The sequence below is a fragment of the Rhizoctonia solani genome, chromosome 14, assembly GCF_016906535.1.
Source record: "Rhizoctonia solani chromosome 14, complete sequence".
Taxonomy (NCBI): Eukaryota; Fungi; Basidiomycota; class Agaricomycetes; order Cantharellales; family Ceratobasidiaceae; genus Rhizoctonia; species Rhizoctonia solani.
The window spans coordinates 1618463-1645429 of record NC_057383.1 but is presented as its reverse complement, the minus strand read 5'-3'; the positions used below and the strand labels follow the sequence as shown (position 1 = coordinate 1645429).

The following is a 26967-nucleotide window of genomic DNA, read 5'->3' as shown; positions in this document are numbered from 1 at the left end:
TTCGTCTTCGTTTTGTGCCCCTTTTCGTTGTACGGGTTTCTGTAGGTTTGGTGTATTCGATTTGATGTTTACGCGGACATCGTGTGATTTCCATCTCGCGATCACGTGGAACGCGGTTTAATCTCAAGTTTCCAACACTACCTATCTGTCAAAGTAAAATCCCATTTTTTTAAGAATCGAGTAACTCTGGTCGAGCAGACCAAAATTCCTCCTTGATGATATCCACATGAATGACGCGCACAATGTTGGGCAGTGCCCGTTTTGGCTTGTTTTTCGCGATCTGTTGGACTCAGACTTTGTAGGAATCACGTCCTGCACGTTTTGAGAACTTATCGCAGGGTCGCTGATATCGGCAATATTGACGTTCCCTTTTGGTCTATCCGGGTTTGCCACTTCAGGAGATTCACTTTGTATAACCTGAAGGGTTGGCTTGATAAGCAGAGAATTATGGGGAAGATAGTGCACGTACCTCGCGTACAAGCACACTTCCCTTTTTGATCGTTTCTGGAAGGCCATTATAGTTGATCCCATAATTTGAGAACAAGATTTCGTGTTTATCTTTGGATAAGGTTCCCTAGAATTAACCTTGAGTGGCGAGGTGGCAACTGAGATGAAAGAGTGTAACCCACTTTGAGCCGCGTCTCTGCCTCACGGGCGGTCATTCCGCCTCCCTGGACCAAGGCCCAAAAGGTGGTGTTGTATAGGTTATTTATATGCGCTGTTTAGTGGGTTATACACTCTCTTCCGAGTACAGAACCGGTAATTTACTTACTGTCAGCCTGCCTCCACGAAAAATAGTCTCGGATCTCTTGTCTCCCGGATAAATGACCACTCTTCCATCAAATGATGGGGATATTTGAGCTCGGTATCTGGGAAGTGCGTTTTCCAATTGAAAACATATGCAGATGTGAAGAGAGAGGTAGCATAGATACTATCTTGCTGTCCTACCAAAGATCGATAAGACAACAAGAAGACCGTATTATAAACGACGGACCTTTGCCGCCGATTGTAAAGCTTCGTCGATTTCTTGAATAGGAAACTGCGATCATTAGATTGGCGTGGCGCAAGCATGAAAGACCAGCTCTGTACCTAAATTCATCGCTTTCGCCAATCCGAGTACAATATCCGGGTATTCTTCCATCACAGTCTGCGCAGCGTGATCCATGAGCTTTAGGGCTCGTTCGTCGTTGGGTTTCTGGAATCCATGAGCATCCGAGAATCTACCCGGCCTAATCAGCAATTCCTTTGAAACTGTGTGCCAATATACCCACTTATGGAATGCGTGCCCATCTATGCGCAAGACGAGGGATTGGCGTGGCGCAAGCATGAAAGACCAGCTCTGTACCTAAATTCGTCGCTTTCGCCAAATCCGAGTACAATATCCGGGTATTCTTCCATCACAGTCTGCGCAGCGTGATCCATGAGCTTTAGGGCTCGTTCGTCGTTGGGTTTCTGGAATCCATGAGCATCCGAGAATCTACCCGGCCTAATCAGCAATTCCTTTGAAACTGTGTGCCAATATACCCACTTATGGAATGCGTGCCCATCTATGCGCAAGACGAGGTGCGTATTAGGAGCAAGGGGTCGGGAAGCTCGAAGGATCGAACGTATTGGAAGCGCGTGTTCGCCATTAAAATTGAATTGAGTGATGTTGTATCCGATTGACAAGCCTAATCAACGATCCTTTTGATCGAGAAAGAGCGTGCTTCGGATTGAAGTATACAAAGGTTGGGTCGATGCAGAGCCAAATTTAAATGCGATGGCACAAACGAGACTCAATCCAGATTAAATCAAAAGATCCAGGAACGTTTGAGCGCCGAGCGTTTAGAGAGTATCACGTGTACAAGTGCACTTTCTTGCTGTACTCGGCCGATAATTGATTACCGGAAAAATCATCATTTCTTTGTTCCGTCTTGTTCCGTCTAAACGGATTGTACTCGGAAGTTGAAGAAACATCGGTGTGCATGTGGACTAGTGGATTGAGCTCGCATTCCATCATTAGTAGTTACAGACTATTGTCACCACGGCTGAACCGGTACACGGCTCGTTCAAATTCTTGATGCGCGTGAATTGACGTCAGATCTCCCCTCAAACTGCTTTGTCTATTTAGCGCGACGGTTTTGACTAGACCAGGTTACTGGAATTACTCACAAAGGAATGGGTATTTCGTTTGATGGTTATTCTTCGAAAGAGGGCACTCGTCCTAGGAACAGACAGTTAATCGCTTGGTAGGTCGATCGGTTTGTACTACAATCTTTGCACTGATTCAGGTCCCAAAAGGCCGCAGATCAGGTCGTATCTCTTGGTATGCCTTGGTCTTATCGGCCTGCGCCATTTAGTATATTACATCGCGACACCTCCCGTTGGATTTGCCCCGCATTTGACATGTAGTTGCACGATTTGAAGCTTCCTGCGGTAGTGAACGACACTCGGACTAGTGGCCCCACTTGCATACCAACCCTTGAAACTCGGGGAAATCCGGCCCAATGGATGGTTGCACGATCAGTTACAGCTACAGGCTGACAGCTTGGGTGGGCATATGCATGATTTCTACCCCTTGTGAGATTTGCTTCGCGATTATTCTTGCCGGACGTATTCTCAAATAGCAACCACATATCTAGAATCAAAGAGGGAAGTTGGACAGGGAGAGGAAACGTAAACTATTCTGATCTCAATGAAGGTAGAGTTCCATGCATACTGTAGCCAGAGGAAATGGATTAATGTAATGTTGCGTTTCAGCGGGATCATATTGGTTTGTAAGTGCGTTGTCATTTTTTAGGTGATCCAGCCCTGAATCTATACGCCTAATAGAATGGACTACCCACATGCCTACGTTCTTGACTCGCCCAGGCTCAAGACCATCGTTCGCGAGTTTCTAGACCATGTACTAGACACTCAATGGGATGATGGCTGGCTTGGCCCTGAGACTGACGATCAATGGCAGCCTCGCTGGTTATGGGGCAGGTACCCGTTCCTCCTCGGAGCGATAGGGAGGCCGAGGCGGAACCTGAGCTTGCGGACAAGGTGCGATCCAACTGATACCGAAATGAACACGAAGATCACTGAAAATAGATTGGCAAAACAGATTATATATTCGTTGATGAAGTTTATCAAACTTGCAAGCCGAGGGTCTTAAGGCAATGGCTGTTGGATATCGGTTTTAGCAAGGACAAATCCGGTTCGTAGTATTTGGGATATCCGTGTTAGTATTCGGGGCTGACAGAAACCAGAATTGGCCGAGGCAATCGATGCATGGAATAGAATTTACAAATATCATGGAAGGCCATCTGGGATATTTGCAGCTGGTAAGCAATGGACAATTGTTATGCACCTCCTAGGCCGACTCACATTTTCGGGCGTTTACCAGACGAATTCCTGGCCGGGCTTGATCCCGTGCGCGGGTAAGTTAGATGTACTCGCTATTTCCCTTCCATGTTTGGTAACAATCCAACTGTAGAACCGAGTTGTGTTGGTTGTGGTAAGTCGCTCAAAAACTGATCCCAGTTAATGTGAGTTTATAGCAGTGCACCCTTCCATGTTTGGCTAACAATCCAACTGTAGAACCGAGTTGTGTTGGTTGTGGTAAGTCGCTCAAAAACTGATCCCAGTTAATGTGAGTTTATAGCAGTGCAAACGAAAACAATAGGAGGCTATGTATTCGTCAGTCATAAAACATGAGTTACCTATCAGTTCAACTGACCAATATTTTATAGTGGATATTTGTTCCAAGCTACGGGCGACTCCTCCGTGGCCGAGCGGGTCAGTTCAGCCTCTTCTTTTTTGTATGATGCCATCAGACTATTCCCAGGTCGAACGTCAAGCATACAACGCCTTGCCAGCAACCATTACAGGAGGTACGTATCAGATAACCGTACTATTCCACGCTATCTGAATCGTCCTTCATAGATATGTGGGCTCATCAATATGTCCAGCAACAAAATCAGATTGCAGCTCAAACTATGTTGCCCAACCCATTCCCGTCTGATGGGTAAGTTAGTGCAATTCAAAACTTGTATCTGTGCGCCAACCCATATACACAGACCAGAAGCGAACATTTTTGGTCTAGAGCCAGATTATCCGTAGGTTGGGTTATCAGCCATAATTCGACACTGCTGATAATGGCTACAGATGCTGCACAGTCAATCATATGCAGGGATTTCCGAAGTTTGTAGCCGCTGCATTTTTGAAAACTCTAGATGAGGGTGGTCTTGTACAAGTTTATAACGGGCCATTCCAAGTCGAGACTACTTTACGTGGGGGTAAGTCTTCCTACATGTCTTTGTAATAGTTAATTCATTGGGGCACAGGAAATCATGTTAGCATTATAGTCGAGACTACTTATCCTTTTGGTGATACGCTTGACATCAACATAACTGCTGAGCATTCATTCGACTATTTCATCAATTTACCACATTGGGCGGTTGAAGAAAAACGTGTGGTTGTGAAGGTCAATTTACGCCAGGGTTTACCTGTTGATATCGAATCAGGCCTACTTCGACTTAGAGCTAACGCTGGGAACTCGAAATTCCGGATATCATACAATCCTCCTATTATTGTCGAACCTCGTCCGAGGGATACGGTAGCGTTACACCGGTAGGTGATTGCATTGGCTCAATTCACGCATCTTATTGATTTATTGGGTGATATAGCGGAGCGCTTCACTATGCATATGATATTCCCAGAAAGGTAAAGGTCATCAAAGACATCCAGTAGGTTTCGTCGCGCTGTTGCAACATATTCATGTCGTTTCTGACCTATCTCAACGCAGAACGAGGCACGTGCAGTGGACTTGAACATGACACCCAGTGGTCCATGGCAGTACGCGATTGACCCGTCAACTGCCCGCTATGAGCAAATATCCAATGATGTCCATTCGCCAGTCTTCGACCACAACGGATCGTCTAATCATATAGCAGTCTTGGCTTGTATTATCAAATGGGAGATCGGTGGGCAGATGTTTGCGAACCCTCCGCCAGAGAACCCAGAATGTGTAGGCCCTATGGAGACTATCCGGCTTATCCCATACGGGGTAAGTTGTTGGGCTAATATTCAATCAATTTCAGTGCAGGTGTGCTAACCCAGCGTCTAGTCGACCAAATTGAGGATCAGTGAGTTCCCAGTGATAAGTAATATACTCGGAAGCACTTGTAGGACAGTTTATGAATCTATCAAAGCCAAGTTGTTGAGATGAAACAAACTCTGCTTTTGAGTCTGCATCGCGCAAGTGGATGTATTCTAATAGTATGAAATGTGTACTTCTTTCTTCCCCGTGACCATGGGAAAACCTCGGAGCGGAATGTCGGACCTCTTAGCTATACTTGCTGGCTATAATTTACAGGAAAGTCTCTTCTTCATCCCGGGAGCCCCTCCAATTGGTTGAAATCAGGCTCTGTCTAAATGCGCATAAACCTCGGCAAGGTGGATGTAATAACTCAAAATCGAGAAGTATGACAGTCAACTACTGTCGAATACTACATTTCGTACACGTGAAGATTCAGAACATCTGGGCAAGGATGACGATCTAGGCGCACGAATGGGAGTCAGGAACATCTCGGAACTACTGGAGGTATAAGAGCGCACACTCGAGGGAAATGGAGCCCCAGGCTTCCTTTCCCCAGTTGCCTTCTTCTCCCCTCTTTGATGCCCGCCATGCGTTCAACAATCGTTGCCGCTGCCAGTGTGGCGCTCCTTGCTAGAGCAGCACCTTCCCCCAAATACGTCAAAACCGATGGGACTCGCTTTGAGTTGGACGGAAAACCATTCTACTTTGCGGGTACCAATTGCTATTGGTGCAGTTTTACCGCAGTACGTAACACATATATGCTATTGTACATTGGTTTTATTGATATTCAACATCACCCAGAATATGTCAGATGTCGAGATCGCATTCAACGAGGCGAGCAAGGCTGGGTTGAATGTCATCCGTACCTGGGGTTTCAATGAAGTGTGAGTAATCCCCATATCCCTCTTCTCAATATTCATTTCGATAAAAAGGAACGTGACCCGTGTGCCGGGAGGCCTTCCCGATTACGGTGGCGAGGGTGCTGGCCCAACTCAGATCTACTATCAGAGTTGGGACAAGGGAAAACCTACCATTAGTATGTAGTGCATTTTGCCCATTGAATTAGCACTAACCGTTCATTTAGATTACGGTGATAACGGTCTGAAGCACCTTGACAAGGTCGTAGCTCTGGCAGAGAAGAAGGGCATTAAACTTGTTGTTGCACTCACTAACAACTGGGCCGATTATGGTGGAATGGACGTTTACAAGTGAGCCTGAAACAGCAGGTTATCTCCGGCCATCTGTATTCACGTTTATTTCAGTGTTAACCTCGGAGGACAGTATCATGATAGCGTAAGATATTGAATTGGCTTTGGAATAAACGTGAGACTAATTCAGCGCAATTAGTTCTTCGTAGAACCCAAGATTAAGGCCGCGTTCAAAAACTATGTCCAAGCCGTTGTTTCCCGCTATCGCAAGAGCCCTGCTATCTTCTCCTGGAAATCTCGCGTTTCATCAAGGTAATTTTTAATGAATTAAATACTTTGAAGCAGGACTTAAACCCGCATATGATAGAAAATCGATGGATCGCACATGATAAGTACTGGTGAAGAAGGCTTCTTCAACTTCCCTGGAGACCCCGACTGGGCATACAATGGTGCTGACGGTACCGATTTCTATGCCATACCAAGCTCTCTGCCATCTCGTACGGAACCTTCCACTCTGTAAGTGACAGTTACTTTCCCGCAAGAGTTTGCTCAACTGAGATCTGGGTTGTTAGTACCCTGATTGGTGGAGCAAGACCCTCAGTGGTATGTTCGCATAGTCGATCCCAACCGAACTGCTGCTAATCAATTGACTTTGTAGGGTCCTTAACTTCACGGCTCAACACGGGATTGCTCAAAAGAAAATCGGCAAACCTGTAGTCTGGGAGGAGGTGTGTTAAAATAGAATACCAATATACGAGCTGTATAGGCTAATTCGCTTCTTAGTACGGCTGGATGACACCCGAGGCACGCCTTGAAAACCTTGGAATTGTGTCCAACTATACCCGCCTTCAAGCCATTGGTCCCTGGCAAAAAGCTGTTCTCGAACACAAGCTCGCTGGTGATCAGTTCTGGCAACTTGGTATTAGCAATCTCTCGTTCGGTCGCTTACCAGTAAGCTTTTGCTCATCAAAGTCAAAAATCACGTCAAACTTACCTGAGCCACAGACGACGGATTCACCATCTATCTTGACGATCCGAGGCCAAGACACTGGTATATGATCACGTCAAGGAGGTCAATGCACAGAATCACAAGTGATGGGAAGTTCCGGACGTCATCGTATTCAGGGTATAATGTGTATCTGTTCTAGTAAATTGAAAAAAAAAATACTTACCGCTCGCTCGTTCGCAAGTTAACAACCCGTGCCTATTATACGGGATTTTAAGCTTTTTAGAGAATCCAAACGTCTCATTTATGCAATGTGAGCTTGAAGCACAGGCACAGATTCCACGGTCAAACAAGAAATCAATTGATTTTAACAACAGACACCGAGTTGACTATAGACGACAAAAAATGATAGTATCGAAGAAAGCAAGAAAGAGTGCGAATTTTCACGACTAAGTCAGTTGGTAAGTAGGAAATATACAAGAAACGCTAGGGACAACCCGTGCCTATTACACGGGATTTTAAGCTTTTTAGAGAATCCAAACGTCTCATTTATGCAATGTGAGCTTGAAGCACAGGCACAGATTCCACGGTCAAACAAGAAATCAATTGATTTTAACAACAGACACCGAGTTGACTATAGACGACAAAAAATGATAGTATCGAAGAAAGCAAGAAAGAGTGCGAATTTTCACGACTAAGTCAGTTGGTAAGTAGGAAATATACAAGAAACGCTAGGGCGCCAGTAAAATCAAGCGAGGTGAATAAACATAACGGGCGACGATGTGACGGATACACAAACCGTGAAGAAAAACGTGAAGAAACGGGCGACTAGGCCATCGAATGGCGAAAACTCGAAAGATATGATGATACAAAAAGTAAGAAGCGGGACATAATAGTATAGAGACACTATGAATGAATGACTGAACTTCATCAAAGTTCGAATAAGCGTTGAAGCGAATTTAAAGAACGAAAGCGTGCAAAAAAACCAAAATTGAGAGAGCGAAATAGTCTAGTCTTGCTGTAGAGCAGTGTTGGTAGCCCATTCATAAATATCGGGGTGGCTACGGGTCGAGTTGAGCCGACCGGATTGAGAGAGCGCAATAAGATTTTGTAAAACATCATCCATCGAGGCAGCGCGCTTTGCCCTGTCAACCGGGTCGAGTGCTTGATCTATAGGCAGAGGAGTCATGGGAGTATCGTCTTTTGCACCTAGCCCAGGGAACGAGCTTCGCCGTCGGGAGTTTTTAGCGTCATTAGATCCCGAGTCACTGGCGAGCTCAGTATTACCAGCTTTTCCGCCACCAGCGCGAAGGTTAAGGTTCCCTACAAGCCATTCCAACCCTTTGATCTTGCGCTCATCCTCCTTTGCCTTGGCCTCTTTTCGTTGACAGCTGCCGTGAGCTCTTGGATACGCTGCTCGTATGCTCGCTTTTCCTCTTCGAAAGATTTGACCATTTCAAGCAAGTGTTTGCTCATCCCGTCAAATTGCTCGCGTTGGGCGGTCAAGATGGCTGTCAGAGCATGTGTAGCGTCCGAGCTAACGGGTGATGCCGGAACAGGAGTTACCGACGGGGAAGGTCGAACCATAAGGGAGTCGAAACGAGACCGTTGCGAATGAGGGGTTGAATGACGCAGGTCATTCGATCGAATGCTAATAGGTGAAGCACCAGCAGCCATTGATATCTCCGGGAACGGGCGAGGGGAAGGAGGTAATGGCATAGCTGGCGGGCCACTCTCCAATGGCGGCGGCACAACAGACCCAAGCGAGGGGCCAAAGAGCGGGCCAGAAGGCGAGGGGGGTGTCTGGAATGGATTTGCATTTAAAAAAAGCTGTTGGTGCTGCTCCATCAAACTCTGTCGCTTCTTGCCAACTTTGGTCGGCTGTTGGTAGTCCAAGTCCAACTCGAGGCCGGTAAGTTCGCCAGGCTGGGTATGGACTTCAGCAGGATTCGACTTCCACTCACGATAAGTGGGGACAGCGTCTAAATTGAGTGGGCTAGGACGGGCACTGTGCTCGGCTTTTTTCGAGCGTGCCTTGGCGGAATCAGCTTCATTCGGTCCAGAGTTTCTTGTACTGCGAGCAGCTCGCATGCTCCTGGAAGTGCGTGGAGGACTATCCGGACTATATTCCAGCGGTGGAGCGTCCATCGTATTTGGGCGACGCTTGGCTTTCGGTGGGGACAGGGGCGGGGCGGGAAACTGTAGCCCATCAACGACAATGGGTGATGTTGCCGAGTTTTACGAGGAGGAACGACCGTAACCGTCGGTATGTGTTCTGGTAACGTTACCGGAGACTTGTGAGGGGTAAGCTCCGGGGTAGGTGCGATAGACGCCGAGGGGGAGAAGGTTGGCGTAGGAATAGTGATCGTAGGTGTCGACTCTGCACTTGTAGGTGAGACGGGATCTGGAGAACTGTATCCTCGGGGCCTACTCTTTGGAGTCTGCACTTGCAAGTAGCTGTCATGAGCACCCATCGAGATCGAACGTCCACCAACGGTCTGAGAGGGAGGAGTTTGAGGAGTTTGAGGAGGGAAGCTCGACTCCAAAGCTCTGATACGGGACAAGAGTGCCAATCCTTCTCCAGATATAATGCGCGGTCGCTCAGACGTTGATAACGTTCCGTCGGAAGATATCGATACAGTGGGCGAATGAGTGTTGACCTTGGACCCAACAGGGCTCACAGAAGAGACCATGATGGAAGTGTGGAGCCTTCAGCCCGACCCAACGTTCCGCTCAAACTCTGAGTTCCATCATCCCGATTAATCGTAGTTATTGAACCTAGAGACTTTGAGTGTGAAAGTATCTTGGGTTCAGTGGACGTTCGTGGTGTCGTGATCATCAGAATAGTCGTTCTATACAGGAACAATCAGTACAAAGGTCTTGAATTTAAATTAAAGTTGAGCATACCCATCCCTCAATCTGTGTTCACGAGTATTGGGTGGAAGCCTTCCATTACTGTAAACTGAACTCTGTAGACTTGACCTAGCGGATTGTTCCACTCCCTCTTCGGTTGAATTGGCCAACCGTAAAATTGGTGAAAAGCTTCTCTGGGTGTCGTCCTGAGCAGGAAGACGAGAGAAAGGTGGAGCTGGCAGAGGTGGAACATCGTCGGTGTTGGGAACAGGGTCAACTCGGGGTCGGCTTTTCTCTCGCTTACGGCCTCCAATTCGAAAGATGGATGATCTGGTTCGTGAGCGTGTTGAATTGGCACCTATCAATCAATTAAGCAACATCATGACAGCATATACGAGACAGATGTACCATCTCTATCCACGTCCTTTATCTGCAATTTTTCTGTAGGGACGCCAGGGTTGGGATCTTCGGGGCCAGTCGCCCGAAGAAAGTCACTCAGATCTGCCGTGGATGTCCTGTAGGATTCACCAGTTTCGCGTAAATCATCGCCACCCCGCAGCGGCAAAGCTGAAATGCGGCGCATTGTATGAGCAGACGTGATTGGTGGACGCGCGAATGATGCCATACTGCGACGTTTGATGTGTCTGCTGGAGCGACTTTCTGTACTTGCCCGAAAGGAAGTGGGGTTGGCCGGAGTGTCCAAGTCGGAAATAGGAGTAGCGTGTCCTGACGTGAAACCTTCAGATTGTTCGTGGCTGCGGCGAGTGCTGTCGTAACTACTCCTAATACGCTCTCGAGTCCGGGCAGGTAATGAAGCAAAGACTCCAGGAAGCGCTGGAGAAGTGGCGGGGCTCCCTTCAATACGGGATAGGGGACGAGGCTTGGTAGTAAACGAACGGCCTAACAATGTGCTCGAGTGGGTGGTAGGGGGTGAGCTAACACGCTTCCGGGCGACCTTTGGGAAGTGCAGGGTCGTATACTGTCTAGGAGGGGGTTCGTCAGGTGGAGGCACCGGAGGAGCGTCAAGCTGGGATTGAGGCGGGTCGAAAATTGCAAGAGTTTTCCTTCGTTCTGGTTTTGAAGTGAAGAAGGAGGTCCAAGTATTGCGTGAACCTCGGCGATGTTGAATAGGGGATACGTCAAGGTGCGGGGAAGGAGAAGGTGGCAACGTGGATTCAGCAATTATACGCGCACGCGCTGCAGAGCCGATGTCGCTGGCGTCGCTGGCCGAACGGGTACGATTGGTAGTAGACGAAGTCTTGAATGGCACGGCCATTACGGGACTTAGGGGTATTAAACCTAGCCGGGGACAAATAGGAGGCCGACCTTCCCACCTGACCAGGGCAAGCGGTCATAGACAAGAATCTCAAGAGAGACTTCGAGGGGGAGAGAACACGAGACGACCAAATCACTCGCCCAATTATTCAATCTCATCCTGATGGATCTAAAGCCCAGGGAGAAAATTAAATATCATCCCGCTTCTAGTGCGCGCCAGTTTAAGGGGCCAGAAACTGTCAATGTCAATTGGCATCGGGTGGCACATTCAGCCGGACGTACCTAAACAATCAGACTAACCCTGTATCTGATACCATGCCCTACGAATACAAAGATACTCTACATTCACTCGCCTGTCTTTTCATGAAGTCTCAAAGTCAAGTCGTGACTGAATGTGTCTTGGTTTGATATTTCGTTCTGGTAAGGATGCTGACTGATGTTTAGAGTTACACGGCCATCTGTCATTCATCACGGACAACCCTGAGCATCGCGGGAACCCTTTCCAATCGGGAAATAATGGTTTGTCTTCGATCACGCGGGTTCGCTGCCTTAGGTCTGGACTGCATCTTTGTTTTATTTTTACAGTCTACTACTTAAAACATCTGGGCTCTGTTTCCTTTGCGATAAAGCGTAGGCGTTGAACTTGGCGCCGGTGCACACATAGAGCCCATTCTAATTACGCCTAGGGTCGGTTCCGAGACAGGCGTTTCAGACTCAGGCGTCCAGCCGCATCCGGCGTGTCATTAAGCAATTAGCGTGATAATTAATGGCTAGGATGGTGCCTAACACACTTGCATACAGGAGGCTAGGAACATTTCGCGTGCGGCAACAAAATTCAAATCTCCCAAGGTCAGTGAGACTAAACGTCTAGATGTCTCTGATAGACTAAGGATAAGAGAATCAATTAAAAGAAAGTTCCGTTCGACTTACAAAGATTGATCCCGTTCACCACTTGACCTTGAGTAAGGTTACGGTTGCTGCAACTATAGCTAGTGACAGAACAGCTAAAACACTCAAGCCAACTGCAACACTCTCCCCAAAACCTAGTTTCTCAAACCCGTGGGTGACTTCGGCTTCAGGTTGGACATCTCGAATTGGTCCCGGGAATTCCTCCTCTGCCAGAGAGAAATACGTTCTCGAAGGGGTGCGCTTATGCGAAGGAGCTGCGGGCGTAAGGGGTAGTGTTTGAACGCTCAAGTCTGACAAAGAAGATCGTGCGGAATGTGACATGGGGGTATAATTGTCGTGGTTTGATATGGAAAGGACACCAAGCGCCGTTACCTCACATCATACTCACGTGAGTAGTCGGCCTTTTCATCGGCTTACGACCTCGCCTTGGCTCCGGTTCGGCATCATCACCATGGCGGACAATAGCCTTACCGTAAAAGTCGAGTTTGGGTATGATATTATGTCATTGATATCCGGGTCTCGAATAATCTCGGCTCGTCTCCAACAGAGGAGGAATGGAGTTGCTGTTTTCTAATCAAAGGTCGCATACCGTCCAGTTGCCGGCGACGATGCCGAGCGGCCAACCAGTCGACTTGCACTATCTTATCTTTCACATGAAGGACCACATGCTCAAAGAACGAGAGGAACTATTCATCGAAGGGGATAGTGTGTGAGTACGAGCCATACCCTATCCAGACATGAGTCTAACTAGAGATGTCACAGCCGACTGGCATACTTGTACTAATCAATGATACGGACTGGGAACTGGAAGGCGAAGGCGCATATCAGCTAAAATCGGCGACGAAATCGTGTTTATATCTACTCTCCATGGTGGCTAATGAGTACCCGTTTCTTTCTTGTCGGATTCTAGACCGCCCATCCAGCGACTAGAAATCATATGGCCTCTCATCCGACCAAGTCGATTTAGCATGGGGTGGATGCCTTGAGAAGGTTCTCCTCTGAATTGGTGATCGGAGCAAGTTTCGGAGGTACTGATGCAATTTAGCCGAATACAGCAACGAGCGAATGATCCATGATTGAGAAAATGAAACTGTCCTCATTGTTTCTTTGTTCCCCAGCTCAAATATGCATCGTTTCCACGTGACTTGATACGCTAGTGCCATTGCGTTGGCGTTCCTCTTTGCCCGATTGTTGAATACCGACCGGGGTGATCTTAGGGGTATTTGCGAAGCAGCTCTTCGTCATATGTTGGTGGAAGATGGGTACAAAAACCCCCCAAACTGTTACCTTCCTCCCCAGTAGTGTTCCGCTCTCTCACTAACTATACTTTTTACATACATCAACCTACCTACATATCCCTTCGTTTTATTCATTAACAATGTTCCACCGAGTTTCTCTCCTCTTCGTGGTACTCACAATGCTCTTGACTACGGTCGTCAATGCCCAATTCCCAACCTGTGCTCACTGTAAGTAGTCGATGTGGTCTACCAAGCCATGAATTTACTCACGTTACCATAAAGCTTGTCTCGGTCAGGCATCTCCAGGAAGCTGTAGTCTCACAGACAACGCCTGCTTGTGCCGGAACGCGGCCTATTGTAACGCCACAAACACTTGCTTCAAAAATTCGTGTTCCTCCGCTGACTGGAAGACCGCCTACGACTATTCCGTCACGTTGTGCAGACAGCCGTAGGTGCCATTAGCTGACTAAATGCTTCTGTTATATTCACACATCCCATTCTTGCTTTAGGGTGTCACGCAGGGAAATATCTTGAATCCCCCGACGAAGCGCGCAGTCGCAGTTCAAGCCAAACGTACTTTCGTACCTGTCCACGTTCGGTAGGTCATCATTATAAACCTGGCTTCTAGCGTCGTTGCTCACCTGCCGATCATATTCTTCAGCCGGAAACACTAGGCTCCTCTCGGATCGAGCCCATGGTTTTACGTTCGGCGTTAAACAATGTTATGGTCTGACTTGATTTCGTTTCGTTCTTGGGTTTTAATTTCTTATCCCCTTTGGGCGCACTTGGGCGCTGCCATTCTTCGTTCTATTTTCAAGGACTGTGATTCGCTCCTTCGTTCTGTTGTTGCCTCTAGTGATAGCGTACACTTGAGCATCTAACCTCTCCAGTTCATGGACCTTACCTACCTTCACTAGCGTGATTTAAGAGACCATGTCGTGACATTTGCAGATCGTACCTGTTGTTGCCAAGGCCGCGATTGCTAACCCCCAGATCACTTGAGGGCTCCTCCGCCGAGCTCTGACGAAGAACCAGGTGAACCCGTAGAATGGTGGTCACGTATAGGGCAGGTGTGGCTGCAAGGAGTCTATGCACATGTGAGTTTGATTACTTATATTGGTAGATATTAGTAATATCTTATGGCGATGGTACTTTACAGCTCAACATTGACTATCGCATCTTACCGCTGGAGCCTTCAGTGATGGATGCAAGGTCCCTGGCCGGGCCTATATCGAACAATGACTATCACAAGATCGTATCTGCTCTACTCACAGCATCTATCCTTCCAAGCACCCAAGTCAAAGCAGAGTCTGGCATGCGACCGTCTGACACGGAAACTTCAGGGGCAGTACCTAGAGCATTCGGATATGCTGCCGCATCGCGTGCATTTCTAGCACGAACACTGGGGTTGCTATTGATACCAACCTCGATCCTGTTGGAGGTTGAAGAATCATTGGGACGTGGTCTTTTTAGAGAGTTGAAAGAGACGGAAATGAAAGAAAAAAGCGAAGCGGCGCGCAGAGAACAAGAGCATGGTGGGGTGGGAAGTGGGCAAGGTGGGCTGCAACAGGGGGTGGAGTTATTGTAAGTCTGTTTATCGATATACTATATTTTAGCTGTTTGCGTATCTGAACATCACCTTCAGTTCGGTGGCGTAGCGATCGGATTAACCGGTGGACTCGCCGCTCCTGTTCTTCTTCCATTTATCCCCTTCCTAAGCGCATCGAGCGCACCAATCGTGCTTGGATACCTCTTTGGAATCGCAGGAGGTGGCCTCACAGGAAGCCGTGTTCGAAACAGATGGGGTGGCGTGGAACGTTTTGAATTCGAACAAATTGCTGGTAGCAACCAAGACTCAGCCGATCGTCAGAAGATAACATACGCAGTATATAGGCGAAAGGGTCCCACTTCGAGTAACAATGCCTAATCCAGGGGATAAACAAGAGAGCCAGGAAGGAAAGCCAATTCCTCCAAGTTTGGTCACGACTATATGCATCCCTGGTATTGTTGTTAGCTCCGAAGATGAGGGCTTATGCGCATACAAAGATGCTCTCGCGAATACGTTGGCGAAACCCATTCGGGATGTATTTGTGCTTAAACATTCTCCAGATGGTATGTCGTTTGGCGTACATTCTATTTCCCCACTAACTCTGCACAGTAATGTTGACCACGGGGCAAACAATCAATGCATGGGTCACGGATAAACTACTCACTCATGCGGGCAAGGAAGTCCTTGCCCGAACAGCTTTCAATGCAGTTCTGGCAGCTGTCTCGCTTCCTATGACGATCTACAGGTGCTCAATTGTTTAAAAAGCTATGGTGATTGTATTAACTCTGTCAAATAGTGCAGCAGGGCTTGCTCTTGATAACCATTGGATTCGAGCATCCGACAAGGCAAGAAAGGCTGGAAGCCTCCTCTCCGAAGTGCTGAAGGAGAAAGTACAGGGTGAACGGCCTGTCACAATGGCAAGTGTTCAGAAGAGCAAATTTCTGGTTTATCACCACGCTAACCTTGACGGATTGATAGGTCGGATCCTCTCTAGGAGCTCTGGCCCTATTCAGGGCTTTGACTCTACTAGCAGAGTCGGACGAAATCAAAGAGCCATTGATCGATAGTGTCTTTTTGATATCTTGCCTCAGGTCGTGTCTTCTCAGGAGTGGGACAAGGTCCGCAAGGTTAGTGTGATGTCACGGATTGTTTTATTAGCATTTGAGGCTTATGGATTCGTCCAGATTGTTGGTAGGCGGATAGTGAACGTTCATAACTCGAAGGATTTCGTTCTTGCAAGCGTTGGTCGATTGCACGAAGTAGTAAGTGGCGCAGGGTTCGGGGGCATGGCTGGGCTCAACGCGGTGAATGTTCACGGTGTGGAAGACGTAGACATGTCTGAAATCGTTGGAGGTAAGCCCATCCATATGATAGGGTAAACCGGAAAAATAACTATCCGCTAAACAGGCCACTTTGATATTAATAACAACATGACTAAATCTTAGACATTCTCCATGTGAATCGATGATTGTTGCTTTTGCAATATAGACACAACAAGACCCCTTCCAGCTGACAGACTTCTCGTATTTTTTTGTGTTCGACGGAATTTACGTCGCATATGTATTTAATTGGGAATAGAACTAAGCGTAGGGCTCAGTACAAAACAAATTAATTTCAATGCCCGACAAAATACAAGAAAGTGATTTCAGTAGTATGATCCAACACCACGTTTGTCGCGTGGTGGGGCGATCACCTGCTAATTTGGTAAAGATTAATAAATTCCGTGACGTCAGCGAGTCCACGCCTTTTGAATTACTTACAACCACCACACCAGAAGCGGTTGAGTAATTCATTTTTGTTTCTGTTCTTATACACGCTGGCGACCTTGTGTCATTACTGTTGATGCGATATGTCCAAGTTACAAACTAAGGATGTGCTTCCTGACGAGCTACGCTTCACTATAGCCGTTGTCTGCAAGGCTGCAATAGTCAACCCCAGATGACCTCCGAGTTCCTGCGCAAGGTTCCAGCGAAGAATTGGGTGATGTAGTGGATTGGTGGCAACAAGGTGGACGGATTTGGCTCCAGGACGTCTGTGCACATGTAAGTCTTGGGCTTGTACCCGCAAGAGTAGTTCACTTTAGTAACACGCGTTTAGCTCGACATTGACCACCAAATACTACCTCCGGAGCCTTCAGTGCTCGATGCGGAGTCTCTGACTGGACCTATCTCGCATAACGATTATCACAGCATTACGTCCGCTCTACTTACAGCAACTATTCCCAGCCCAAAAGCCAAGGAAGAAGCAAACAAACATTGACCACTACGAAATCTTCCGAAACAGTAGCTCGAGCATTTGGATACACTGCCGCTTCACGCGCATTCCTAGCGCAGACGCTCGAATTATTATCTATACCTATGAAGGTCTTGTTGGAAGTAGAGAAGGACTTGGGAAGAGACTTGTTTGAAGAACTGAAGGAAGCAGAGATGAAAGAGAAAAGCGAAGCGGCGCGTAAGGAGCAGGAAAATGGATGGGGTGGGAAATGGGGAAGATGGGCCGCAACAGGAGGAGGTGTTATTGTAAGTGAATCGACTGTGGCTGGGGATTGGACGCAAATTGAATTTTTTTTGGTAGCTAGGAGGCGTCGCCATCGGCCTTACTGGAGGACTTGCAGCCCCTGCACTCCTTCCTCTCCTCCCTTTCTTGAGTGCATCTACTGCACCTATTGTACTTGGATCCCTATTTGGGGTTGCTGGAGGGGGCCTTGCGGGTAATCGCGTTCGAAAACGATGGGGTGGTGTGGAGCGCTTTGAATTTGAACAGATTGCCGGCGGACACCACGAATCGGTAGCGCATGAGAGTGTATCGTATACAGTCTATCAACACAAGGGGCACAACCCGAAAGAAAGGGAGGCAACAACGGAGGACAAGGCTGATGAACGAGGGGCAAAATCGGCTTTGCCAAGTTTGGTTGCGACTATATGCGTCCCTGGGTTGCTGTCGGCTCCGAGGATGAAGGACTATACGCATACAAAGACGCTCTCGCGACTACATTGGCTAACCTACTCGGGATGTGTTTGTGCTCAAGCATTCGCCCGATGGTACGCCATTTTGTCCACTCATTGCTTCGATCTACTAACCGAATCCAGTCATGCTTTCTACCGGAGAAACGCTCAATACATGGATCAGAAATAAAATACTTACTAAAGCTGGCAAGGAGGTTCTCGCTCGAACAGCTTTAACGCTGTCATGACAGCTGTCTCGCTCCCCTTGGCAATATATAGGTATGTAACCTTGCTAACCGCTTTTAACCCATGATGCATTTCTTCGCACTATCCTAGTACAACAGGCCTTGCACTCGATAACGATTGGATCCGGGCATGCGACAAAGCCAAGAAGGCCGGTAATCTATTATCTGAAGTTTTAAAGGAGAAAGTACAGGGCGAGCGGCCTATCACGATGGTGAGCGCTCCGAGGACTCAATTATTGAACCATCATCACTCTGACGTCGCATCGATAGATTGGGTCCTCTCTAGGAGCCCTAGCGCTATTCAAAGCCCTGACTGTGTTGGCCGACTCGGAAGAATTGAAAGAGCCGCTCATCGATAGTGTGTTTTTTCATTTCGTTGCCACAAGTCGTTTCGCCCCGTGAATGGGCAAAGGTCCGAAGGGTTGGTGAAACATCTCACTCGTTGTAATGGTCGGTATTTAAGTAGTTACCTAGGTCGTAGGCCGCGAGTTGTAACGTTTACAGCTCGCGGGATCTTGTCCTTGCGAGTGTTGGCCGATTACACGAAGTATCAGTGGCGCTGGGTTTGGAGGTATGGCCGGACTCAATGCGGTAAACGCCCATGGTGTTGAGGATATAGATATGTCTGAAATTGTTGGAGGTGAGGCAAAAATACAAGCGCTGGGTCTAACTGTTAAATGGTGTCTGCCTAATAGGTCACTTGGATATTAACAGCAACATGACCAAAGTTCTGGAAGTTGTTGGCGTCAACAAGTGAGCTTGCAATTCTAGGTGGTATAAATATGCATCCTTTTGCGACCTTCTCATTGGTTTGTAGTAGACGAGCCAAATTAATAATAGACTTTGCTGGGTTAAAACGGGGGGGGGGCGAGGCCGGATAATAGGGTTAGGCACGGTGATCGCACAGTGAAACTGGAATACATGTATCATTTGCTCTCTTGGGACCACCTGCGAGCTTATCGTGTGGAGAGTTATGTTGTTTGTGGTTCAAAGCACCCGGTCTCAGTCCCCAGGCAGGCGCTCGGCCATAGGAACGTGGTGTCAACAGACGGCTCTTGAGTCAATCATGGAGCCCGAGATAGACTGATCGAGGGTGAGGTACAATGTGGTCGAGGGTGATAAGCAGGGATTCGATCCCCGGTGGCGTTTTATTAACGCTATGGCAAATATTTGTGAGAATAATTAGTACGTGCACGTTGAAAGGGCATGTTGCTCGTCCGTGGCCATTTATTTGTGTGCCAGGGTACTTCAGTGTGGAGGAACGATATCATTACATGATACAATTAATTTATAGAAGGTGCACAAATCCGGCACACGAGTAATCGAGCCAACGGATGACCAGATGCGAAAAATTCAAATCACACCGACATTAACCTTGCACCCACAGCCACCTCGCTTGTACAGGCCAGATATCTACCAATCCCAATGGACTTGCACACAAGGTCTGTTTCCTGCCTTGGGAAACTTTGGCCCGAGGTTTAGTAACGCGAGAATACAGTAGATTCACAGCATGCTCCAACGCCCCGGGGGCACGGGGCGAGACGACCGCAGTCGAATAGAGAAAGAAAGCGCTAGTTGGGGCTGACAGCCGCCAACAGTGGGCCCTTTGGCAAGGATCGCACCAGTTGCGTCCTGTCGGGTTACCGCAATATCGTACCAACCACGCCCTCGTCTGTAAAGAGTCTCTGGGCGGATACGCAATGGGACGCAATATGGTTTGTTTTGGTGGTGGTGGTAGATTTACCAGTATTCCTAGTTTGATCGACGATATCAATTTATATAGAATACATACATCATAATACAGCCAAACATCATACAAGATCGGCCAATGGTACATGCACGTGTATGGCGCTAGCGCGCGTTCATTTCACGAATACAATCATGACGACAGCGAGGTCATCTTTCGAAAAATTAGGATCAAGCAGTGCTCGAGGAAGCATACAACCTTGCCAGCTGTGAGAGGTCCCTAGCACCCTTCCCAAAACAAGAAACGTGCTAGAGCCTCTCATCGCTGGCAAACTTGGCCTCCCCCTTCTTCCTGCCTGAAATGAATATTAATACTCTCTGACCAGCCTCTAGTCAACCCAGTCAAGCCCTCCGTTCAAGTACGCAACGTATCCCAGCACGCCGCCAAATGACGGATCCAACAATTGGCCGTGTAGCCCCCCCGCGGCCAACCAGTGGACACGAGCCGTGTGAGCCTGGCGCACAAATGCAGCATATAGACCCACCACAGACCCCCATGCTGGGACGGTGCGTCCGAGAACAGAGAGTCGACGGTCTTGGTTCGACTCCTCCGGGTACATGAAGGAGCGTCAATTAGACACGGGTTGGATAACTAGTAAGAGAGGATATATCCTCGATCGACGAACGCATATGACCCTCGTCACGAAATGTGAGTCTCTGGGTTTCTTCGTAAGAGATGATGATGTGGTTGGTATACGGATACTAGGTTTAATTTATATCAGTGTACTTTTCACGGATATGAATGTATGCAGCAGCAGTAGTAGTATAGGGCACGCCAAATGAACGCATAGACGGCGCATTTATCGCCAGGACACTTCCACGAGTCTTATCGCTCCTCGCGATGTCTGGAATTTCGATTACACCCTAACCTCGGGTGAGCTAAGAAATACCTCGCATGGGGCTAGACTATACCCACAAAGAGCAAGGCCAAAACGTTGGGTGCATGCATTGTTCGCAGGTTTTCGGCGCTCGAGTTGCGTCAATGTGGTTTTCTGCTAGCGTGCACACTGAAAGGCCTCGGGCATATGAGGTAGACGCTGGTCGTTCACAGCCGCCTCTCCAAGGGGTTACGCACGACGCAGCAAAATTGTCGAATGCTTCCGAAATGAATAGAAACGGGATATGATCATATATGGACATATCCCCTGTGGTGTAAGGTCTTAGGTTCTGATCAACCCTTCACGTGCAATGCACTGAGAGAGAGCATTGATCTTCTAGCCATGGATCGCAGCTTATATCGGACAATGGTCTTTTTGAGGATATACACCTGATCTTCACACGCTCCTAATCAAATGGATCATACCCCTTAATTATAAAGCAGAGCCTAAGTATTGCACTGGCCTAGAATATGCGACATATCGAATGAAAATGGGTTTATGGGGTTTGTCTTGCCATTTTTTTTATAAATCGGGATCTATAATTGCATTTACCAACTGGCGATACACCGCCATGAACGTGGCTGAGCGCACAACATACCAAGTAAGGAAATCAGTTTTACCTAGCTCTTCCTAGGAAATTCAGTTTGCACACATCCATCCAAAAAATGAAAGCAAGAAAAAAAAAAAGGCCCCGAAGATATATATAAACCAGCACAAGACAAAGAGACAGTAACAGTAGAAACACACGGACAGATCAACAAAAAAAGAAAAGAGATCACGCACAAAACACGAGAGTTAAGAAAGATGTGTCATAACGTCCGTCAAACAAAACAAAAAAAAGGTGTGCATAAAGGCCATGAGGACTGGGGGTTCTGTGTAGTGGGGAATGAGGTAGAGGGGGTATCCCCGAGGGAGAATGTTTCTTTCTCTCTTGAGGAGATGGAGTATTACTCTCGAGGAGAAAAACGATACTCCCTCGAGAGGAAGAAAAAATATACCATTAAGAGGAATAAACCTCCCGAGAAGTGAGGGTTTCCCCCCTCCCAGGGGGACCAACCCAAGCCCATCTATCTCCTTCATCGATTCCCAGACTGGGGCGACCCACGGTACATCAAACCCCGCATTCCACTGGCCTTGTTGCTGCTGCTGCTGCTGTCTATACCACTCCTGACCCTGCTGCGCCTGTGCCTGGTCCCCCTCGGGGGCATATTATAGTCGTACCCGGCGTAATAATTGTTATAATACGGTCGGTGTAAGTTTGGTATTCGTTGTACGGCTGCGGTTGGTCCGGGCAAATGGGGGTTGAAGTGGGTTCGGGCGGCGGTTGGAGCGAGCTGGCGATTGGAGGGGGAGACTTCCGGCTTGCAGCGTGTTGGGAGGGGCATCCCGTTCCCGGACGGGGGTTGCATTCCCGTAGCACCACTCCGTACCCGGCGTAATAATTGTTATAATACGGTTCGGTGTAAGTTTGGTATTCGTTGTACGGCTGCGGTTGGTCCGGGAGCAAATGGGGTTGAAGTGGGTTCGGGCGGTTGGAGCGAGCTGGGCGGTTGGAGCGAGCTGGGCGGTTGGAGCGAGCTGGGCGGTTGGAGCGAGCTGGCGGTTGGAGCGAGCTGATTGGAGGGGGAGACTTCCGGCTTGCAGCGTGTTGGGAGGGCATCCCGTTCCCGGACGGGGGTTGCATTCCCGTAGCACCACTCTGCATATTCCCTGCACCATTCTGCATCCGTTCCCACTCTGCATCCCATTTCCGCCCTGCATCCCATTACCACCCTGCATCCCTCCCGGCGGACTCATCCCAGACCCAACCGAACCAGCACTAACGCTCGTCACAGGCGACGCCCCACTCCGCTCGCTCCCAGCCCGACTCTTGACGACCGTGGTGGTCTTGCTCGGCTTGTTCCGTATCCGCACGCCGATCTTGGGGTACGGCGAGACCTTGGGCGGTTTGGTGTCGTGCGTGCGTTTCGGTAGGTCGGATTGGGGTGTTGGCGGTTGTGGTTGTTGTTGTTGGATGGGATCGAGTGGGTGGGCGGGATCGTTAGTGATGGAGGGGCGGGAGCTGTAGCAGCAGTTGGAGCAGTTGCAACAGTCGGAGCAGCAGCATTACTAGTGGGCTGAGGAAGAGCAAGTGGAATTGGAATTGGAAGAGGGAGAGAAGGTTCAGGATGAGTGCGTATGAATATGATGGTCTTGCTGCACAAGTGGTTGATCGTCGGCCGTAACAACGCTCGCGCCCACAAACGGCAACTCGAAACCGAGCCCCAACCCCAACCCCAACCCGAGCCCCTCTCCTTCCCGCTTCCGCTTCGCGCCCGCCGCGGCGCCACCGACACCCATAGCTCCCTCGGCCTTGGACACCAAGATCTCGACGACCCGAACGGCCTCGCTCGCTATCCCCTCTGTGCCCAAGCCGTGTCCGTACATGTCCAGCTCGCGCAGGACGGACAGAGCGTCCTTGACGTCCTTGAGCGCGATTTGGGAGAGCATGCCCGTGGGGGATGTGATCGCGACCGAGGCGGCCACGACCGCGCCGCCAAACAACTGTTGGGCAAAACTGTACGAGCGGGTGCGGGGTAAGAACCGATGTGCGGTCGTGGACGCGACGATCAGCGAATGGGCCGCGTTTGAGCATGCGAGCGCCGCATTGTGGGGTGTTGCGAAATTTGTGCTTGATTCTCCGCGTTTGAGGAATGGATAGTACGTCTTGAGGATCAGCGAATGGGCCCATGAAGACAGCTCGCATCGTTGGATCTGCAAGATGGTTTCGTCCTCCGATACGTGGCCCGGAGACGGGGCGGACAAGGACATGTCGAGACGGTACTCTGGGGGAAGCTCCTTCATGAAATCCGTAATTGTGCGTTCCATGGATCCAGCCGAATCCAGCTGCAACGGACGTTCGTCAAGCATTCGTCGCTTGAGGGATTTGATCATTTGGGCGAGGCTATCGGCAAGGCATGACCGACCAAAGAGGAACGAGCACAAGATAATCCCACAACAAGGATTTGTCCCCCCATAGTTAAATAAGAATTCGAGCGCGAGGATCAGGAACCGGCGATCGCGTTATATCCGGTAGATGGGGTAAGAGCACAAGTACCGGCGGAGATGTGTGGAGACGCGCGGGATGGGAGGCATAAGGAACGGGCAGGCACGCATGGGTTACAAGAACGCGTATATTAGTTCTCGTACTCTGGATATGATTTCGCAAGGCTGGACTCACCGACACTTGTGGAAAAAGTACGCGAGCCCGTCTGGCTTTTCGCCCTCTGCGGCTGGGTCCGAAGGCTCGGTTTGAGAAGGTAAGGTGGCGGAAAAGGTGTTGTCGTCTATAGAGGGTGGCAAACCAATAAATTCGGAGGTGAATCTGGGTGGCGGGTTAGCGCAGGGACTCCAATATCACATGAAGAAGTCAGAAAGCAAGTTATATCTCCGACTCGAACAAGCGAGCCAGACTCATATAAATCCCTTGTTGCAGAAATCATCCCAGCAAGAGGCAAACGGACAGGTAACTCACAAATCAGCACAGTAGACCTCCCACCAGACGCGGACTCTCCACTCTTCAACATCATCCTGGACGACACCCTTTTGGATTCCCATGCCAAGACCCATTCCACGAGCGACTCCGACGGCTCGGCATACATCGGGCCATACGCTAGGTTTGACTCGTGCACGGCCGTCGAGTGTGCCGTGAGCTGCGTGTAATAATGCGGCGAGAACGGCATCGGTATCGTGGCATTGGGAGACAGTGACCGATTGGAGAGTGTGTAGAGTGCTCGGTGACAAGGTGGAGAGTGGGGAGAGGTGAGGCTGAGCTGGTGGATGTGCTCGGGGTAGGGGAATGAGGCAGGGACATGGCAGACTCGGAGACGACCTGGGCGCCAATGGCCAAACCGGCAGTACCGACAGCCAGCAAGCTCAAAGGCCATTTTTTGGACTTTTCGCCTTGGATATCGGTGCACATGCGCTCGAAGCGGGTGCGGGTGCGTCGGGATAGACCAGCATGGGGGCCGATGACGAGCTGAGCAGCGTTCCAGAGATGAGAGCGAATATGTCGAGGGGGAAGCAGTGCAATGTGGGATAGAGTGACACCCATGCGAGAGGACATGGGTATTTGTTTGGCTCTGAGCACGCCCTCTGGCTCGTCCTCATCGTCCTCGTCTTCGTATTCCGGTGTCGAGGGCCGCAGGGAGAGAGATGCGAGATTGACGCCGAGGTGGGTTGCCCACAGGGACGAGACATCGTCGAGACCAACAAGCGCCGATGCCAGATCATCGCTCGGACTGGCTGCTGCAATGAGTGCGGTGGGAGGGGGCGGTGGAGGTGGGTGAGTCGATGACGAGGAAGCACATCCCGGTGGAGGGATCGAAGGGGTCTGTCCCGGCTGTGAGTTTGTCCAAGCCCTCCATGAGTCTTCTAGGGCAGATACTCTGTTGTGGAGGCTCTGTACGTCGCTGCAAGACGATGAGCACAAGCATCGGATATGCGATTTACGCACATTTTCTCAGCGGCCGCGGCCGAGTAGACACATCTTGCTGTGGTTTCGCGCTTGACACACGAAGAGCATGGAGAGCGTCGGTCGCATTTGAGCTTCAGTCGCTTGCACTACGCACAGTCAGCACGATAAGTGTAGCAATATCGGTCGGACACACCTCGGCACACAACCGTAATGCGTGAACGGATGCCTCTGGAGCAATGTGAGCAGTGGCCAGTCACTATTCGTTCCACTTACGCAGCAGCAGCCCTGACGTCTGGCTGGTCCTCGCGCTGGCCTTCATGCACGATCCCTTCCTTGTTGTCCATCGCGGCGGGGAATTCAAACCAACCAATCCACAACCTAGTTGACCTCCATCCACAAACCAGGACCCCAGCCACCCAATCCCACAACATTCTATCATGCACCGCCACACCCCTGGTTCTCCCATGCCTCTTTCCATCCACCCTGATCTCGCCAAGCTTCCATTCTCATCCGTCCCCCCTCTCTCCTCCCTTCCATGACTCATTTTTCTTCGGCCTCTGCTTTTCTCGTGTGGAACGCCTGCATACACCTACCCCTCATATCTCCCGTCTCATCCACCCAACTTCTCGCCATCCCAATTAGCCAAACACGCATTATCCTCGGTCTTCTCCATAAATCTTAATCCCTCAATCCGTACTAGTCTATCGATCTGGTCCCTCCCACCCACCTGCGCCAATTTACGTACCTCCCCGGCCTCGGCACTGTCACTTTTCAGGGGGATCGCTAGTCTATATGATGCCATGGCCCTCTACCAAGCTGCAAAATGCCTCTCCATGACTGTTTTGTTTCCAGATCCACCGATAATCTAAACCCGCTGTTATTTAGCCTATATCACACTGCGTCATGCCTCGGAAAACAACCCGCGGCCGGCCTGAATTATGCCCGAATCTGTCGTCGTCATCCCAACTCTAGACTCTATCAAGTCTAGTCGAGGTACCCGTTCCATCGTCATGCCGCCGTCACACCCACCTCGAATTACTCCCGGATCTGGTTTACGCGTTACGAACAATAAATCCCATGTTTATTATACATAATGTAGTTTAATGGAAATACATCACGTGCCCAATTCACACAACGCTGACGTCCTATTCGGCATTCCCGACGGCTTATCGATGCCAATGAACACCCTATATCCACTCCACCTCTTGAATCCAACACCACCGCAACCATCATGCAAGCATACACGCGTCTCATGAACCGCCGTCCCCTCCTCGGGCCCTGTGTCAGTCAGTCCCAAACCGACGATGGCTACCCGCCAAGCTAACCCACGTCACGCCCACATTCCTCCATCAGCTCACAACCGCATTCCTATTCGGTACAGGAGACATCGTCGCGCAACAAGCCGTCGACAAACGCGGAATCAAGGAACACGACTGGGTTCGGACCGCCCGTTTGAGTCTTTATGGAGGCACGATTTTCGCCCCGATTGTGGTTAATTGGTACGCCCGTACCTTTTCCCACCTTTTCCCCTCCTCTCTTCTTCGGCACTATGTGAGCGTTATCTGGCAATTGAAGTTTTGGGGGGGAAGCTCCCCCGGCCAATAAGCATGAGATTCGTGTCCGAGTGATCATGTATGCAGGGTATCATTTCGGATTTGCCCGTGCCCACGGCCCCCCTTGCCCCCACTCGCACACTCATCCACTCCTAAACCGATCA

The 26967-nt window shown here is 49.4% G+C and overlaps 8 protein-coding genes across 8 annotated transcripts; 4 read left to right on the top strand and 4 right to left on the bottom strand.

Annotated features, from left to right (window-relative positions):
- Nucleotides 1–169: 169 nt before the first annotated feature.
- On the bottom strand, nucleotides 170–1966 carry RhiXN_11134 (tRNA(His) guanylyltransferase; the record flags this gene model as incomplete). The annotated part of the gene is made up of 11 exons (XM_043330949.1): nucleotides 170–280; nucleotides 310–417; nucleotides 470–574; nucleotides 630–718; nucleotides 773–783; nucleotides 833–944; nucleotides 995–1039; nucleotides 1090–1220; nucleotides 1346–1477; nucleotides 1529–1670; nucleotides 1885–1966. 11 exons carry the CDS (start codon nucleotides 1964–1966, stop codon nucleotides 170–172), a joined length of 1068 nt encoding a protein of 355 aa, XP_043186294.1.
- Nucleotides 1967–2937: 971 nt separating this feature from the next.
- On the top strand, nucleotides 2938–5112 carry RhiXN_11133 (glycoside hydrolase family 127 protein; the record flags this gene model as incomplete). Its single annotated transcript, XM_043330948.1, has 14 exons — nucleotides 2938–3024; nucleotides 3073–3178; nucleotides 3231–3305; nucleotides 3368–3401; nucleotides 3458–3478; nucleotides 3714–3759; nucleotides 3809–3854; nucleotides 3907–3988; nucleotides 4041–4079; nucleotides 4129–4259; nucleotides 4308–4593; nucleotides 4650–4686; nucleotides 4769–5029; nucleotides 5083–5112. The coding sequence occupies 14 exons, from the start codon at nucleotides 2938–2940 to the stop codon at nucleotides 5110–5112; spliced, it is 1281 nt and encodes a 426-aa protein (XP_043186293.1).
- A 537-nt stretch (nucleotides 5113–5649) lies between these two features.
- Nucleotides 5650–7269, top strand: RhiXN_11132 (Cellulase (glycosyl hydrolase family 5 protein); the record flags this gene model as incomplete). The annotated part of the gene is made up of 10 exons (XM_043330947.1): nucleotides 5650–5805; nucleotides 5864–5946; nucleotides 5995–6098; nucleotides 6147–6270; nucleotides 6325–6355; nucleotides 6410–6511; nucleotides 6578–6726; nucleotides 6869–6938; nucleotides 6994–7161; nucleotides 7216–7269. 10 exons carry the CDS (start codon nucleotides 5650–5652, stop codon nucleotides 7267–7269), a joined length of 1041 nt encoding a protein of 346 aa, XP_043186292.1.
- An 896-nt stretch (nucleotides 7270–8165) lies between these two features.
- On the bottom strand, nucleotides 8166–9849 carry RhiXN_11131 (uncharacterized protein; the record flags this gene model as incomplete). Its single annotated transcript, XM_043330946.1, has 4 exons — nucleotides 8166–8533; nucleotides 8569–9355; nucleotides 9412–9536; nucleotides 9588–9849. 4 exons carry the CDS (start codon nucleotides 9847–9849, stop codon nucleotides 8166–8168), a joined length of 1542 nt encoding a protein of 513 aa, XP_043186291.1.
- A 198-nt stretch (nucleotides 9850–10047) lies between these two features.
- On the bottom strand, nucleotides 10048–11285 carry RhiXN_11130 (uncharacterized protein; the record flags this gene model as incomplete). The annotated part of the gene is made up of 2 exons (XM_043330945.1): nucleotides 10048–10367; nucleotides 10418–11285. 2 exons carry the CDS (start codon nucleotides 11283–11285, stop codon nucleotides 10048–10050), a joined length of 1188 nt encoding a protein of 395 aa, XP_043186290.1.
- A 2347-nt stretch (nucleotides 11286–13632) lies between these two features.
- Nucleotides 13633–16425, top strand: RhiXN_11129 (uncharacterized protein; the record flags this gene model as incomplete). Its single annotated transcript, XM_043330944.1, has 13 exons — nucleotides 13633–13659; nucleotides 13714–13879; nucleotides 13941–14029; nucleotides 14093–14135; nucleotides 14425–14528; nucleotides 14591–14987; nucleotides 15048–15272; nucleotides 15325–15543; nucleotides 15590–15725; nucleotides 15777–16014; nucleotides 16072–16107; nucleotides 16165–16333; nucleotides 16388–16425. 13 exons carry the CDS (start codon nucleotides 13633–13635, stop codon nucleotides 16423–16425), a joined length of 1887 nt encoding a protein of 628 aa, XP_043186289.1.
- Nucleotides 16426–16829: 404 nt separating this feature from the next.
- RhiXN_11128 (uncharacterized protein) lies at nucleotides 16830–18572 on the top strand (the record flags this gene model as incomplete). Its single annotated transcript, XM_043330943.1, has 7 exons — nucleotides 16830–16853; nucleotides 16909–17022; nucleotides 17170–17499; nucleotides 17555–18021; nucleotides 18130–18204; nucleotides 18262–18382; nucleotides 18441–18572. The coding sequence occupies 7 exons, from the start codon at nucleotides 16830–16832 to the stop codon at nucleotides 18570–18572; spliced, it is 1263 nt and encodes a 420-aa protein (XP_043186288.1).
- A 3458-nt stretch (nucleotides 18573–22030) lies between these two features.
- Nucleotides 22031–25594, bottom strand: RhiXN_11127 (Fungal specific transcription factor domain; the record flags this gene model as incomplete). Its single annotated transcript, XM_043330942.1, has 8 exons — nucleotides 22031–22856; nucleotides 23040–23738; nucleotides 24015–24158; nucleotides 24309–24486; nucleotides 24545–25245; nucleotides 25290–25396; nucleotides 25454–25478; nucleotides 25524–25594. The coding sequence occupies 8 exons, from the start codon at nucleotides 25592–25594 to the stop codon at nucleotides 22031–22033; spliced, it is 2751 nt and encodes a 916-aa protein (XP_043186287.1).
- Between the last annotated feature and the right edge of the window lie 1373 nt (nucleotides 25595–26967).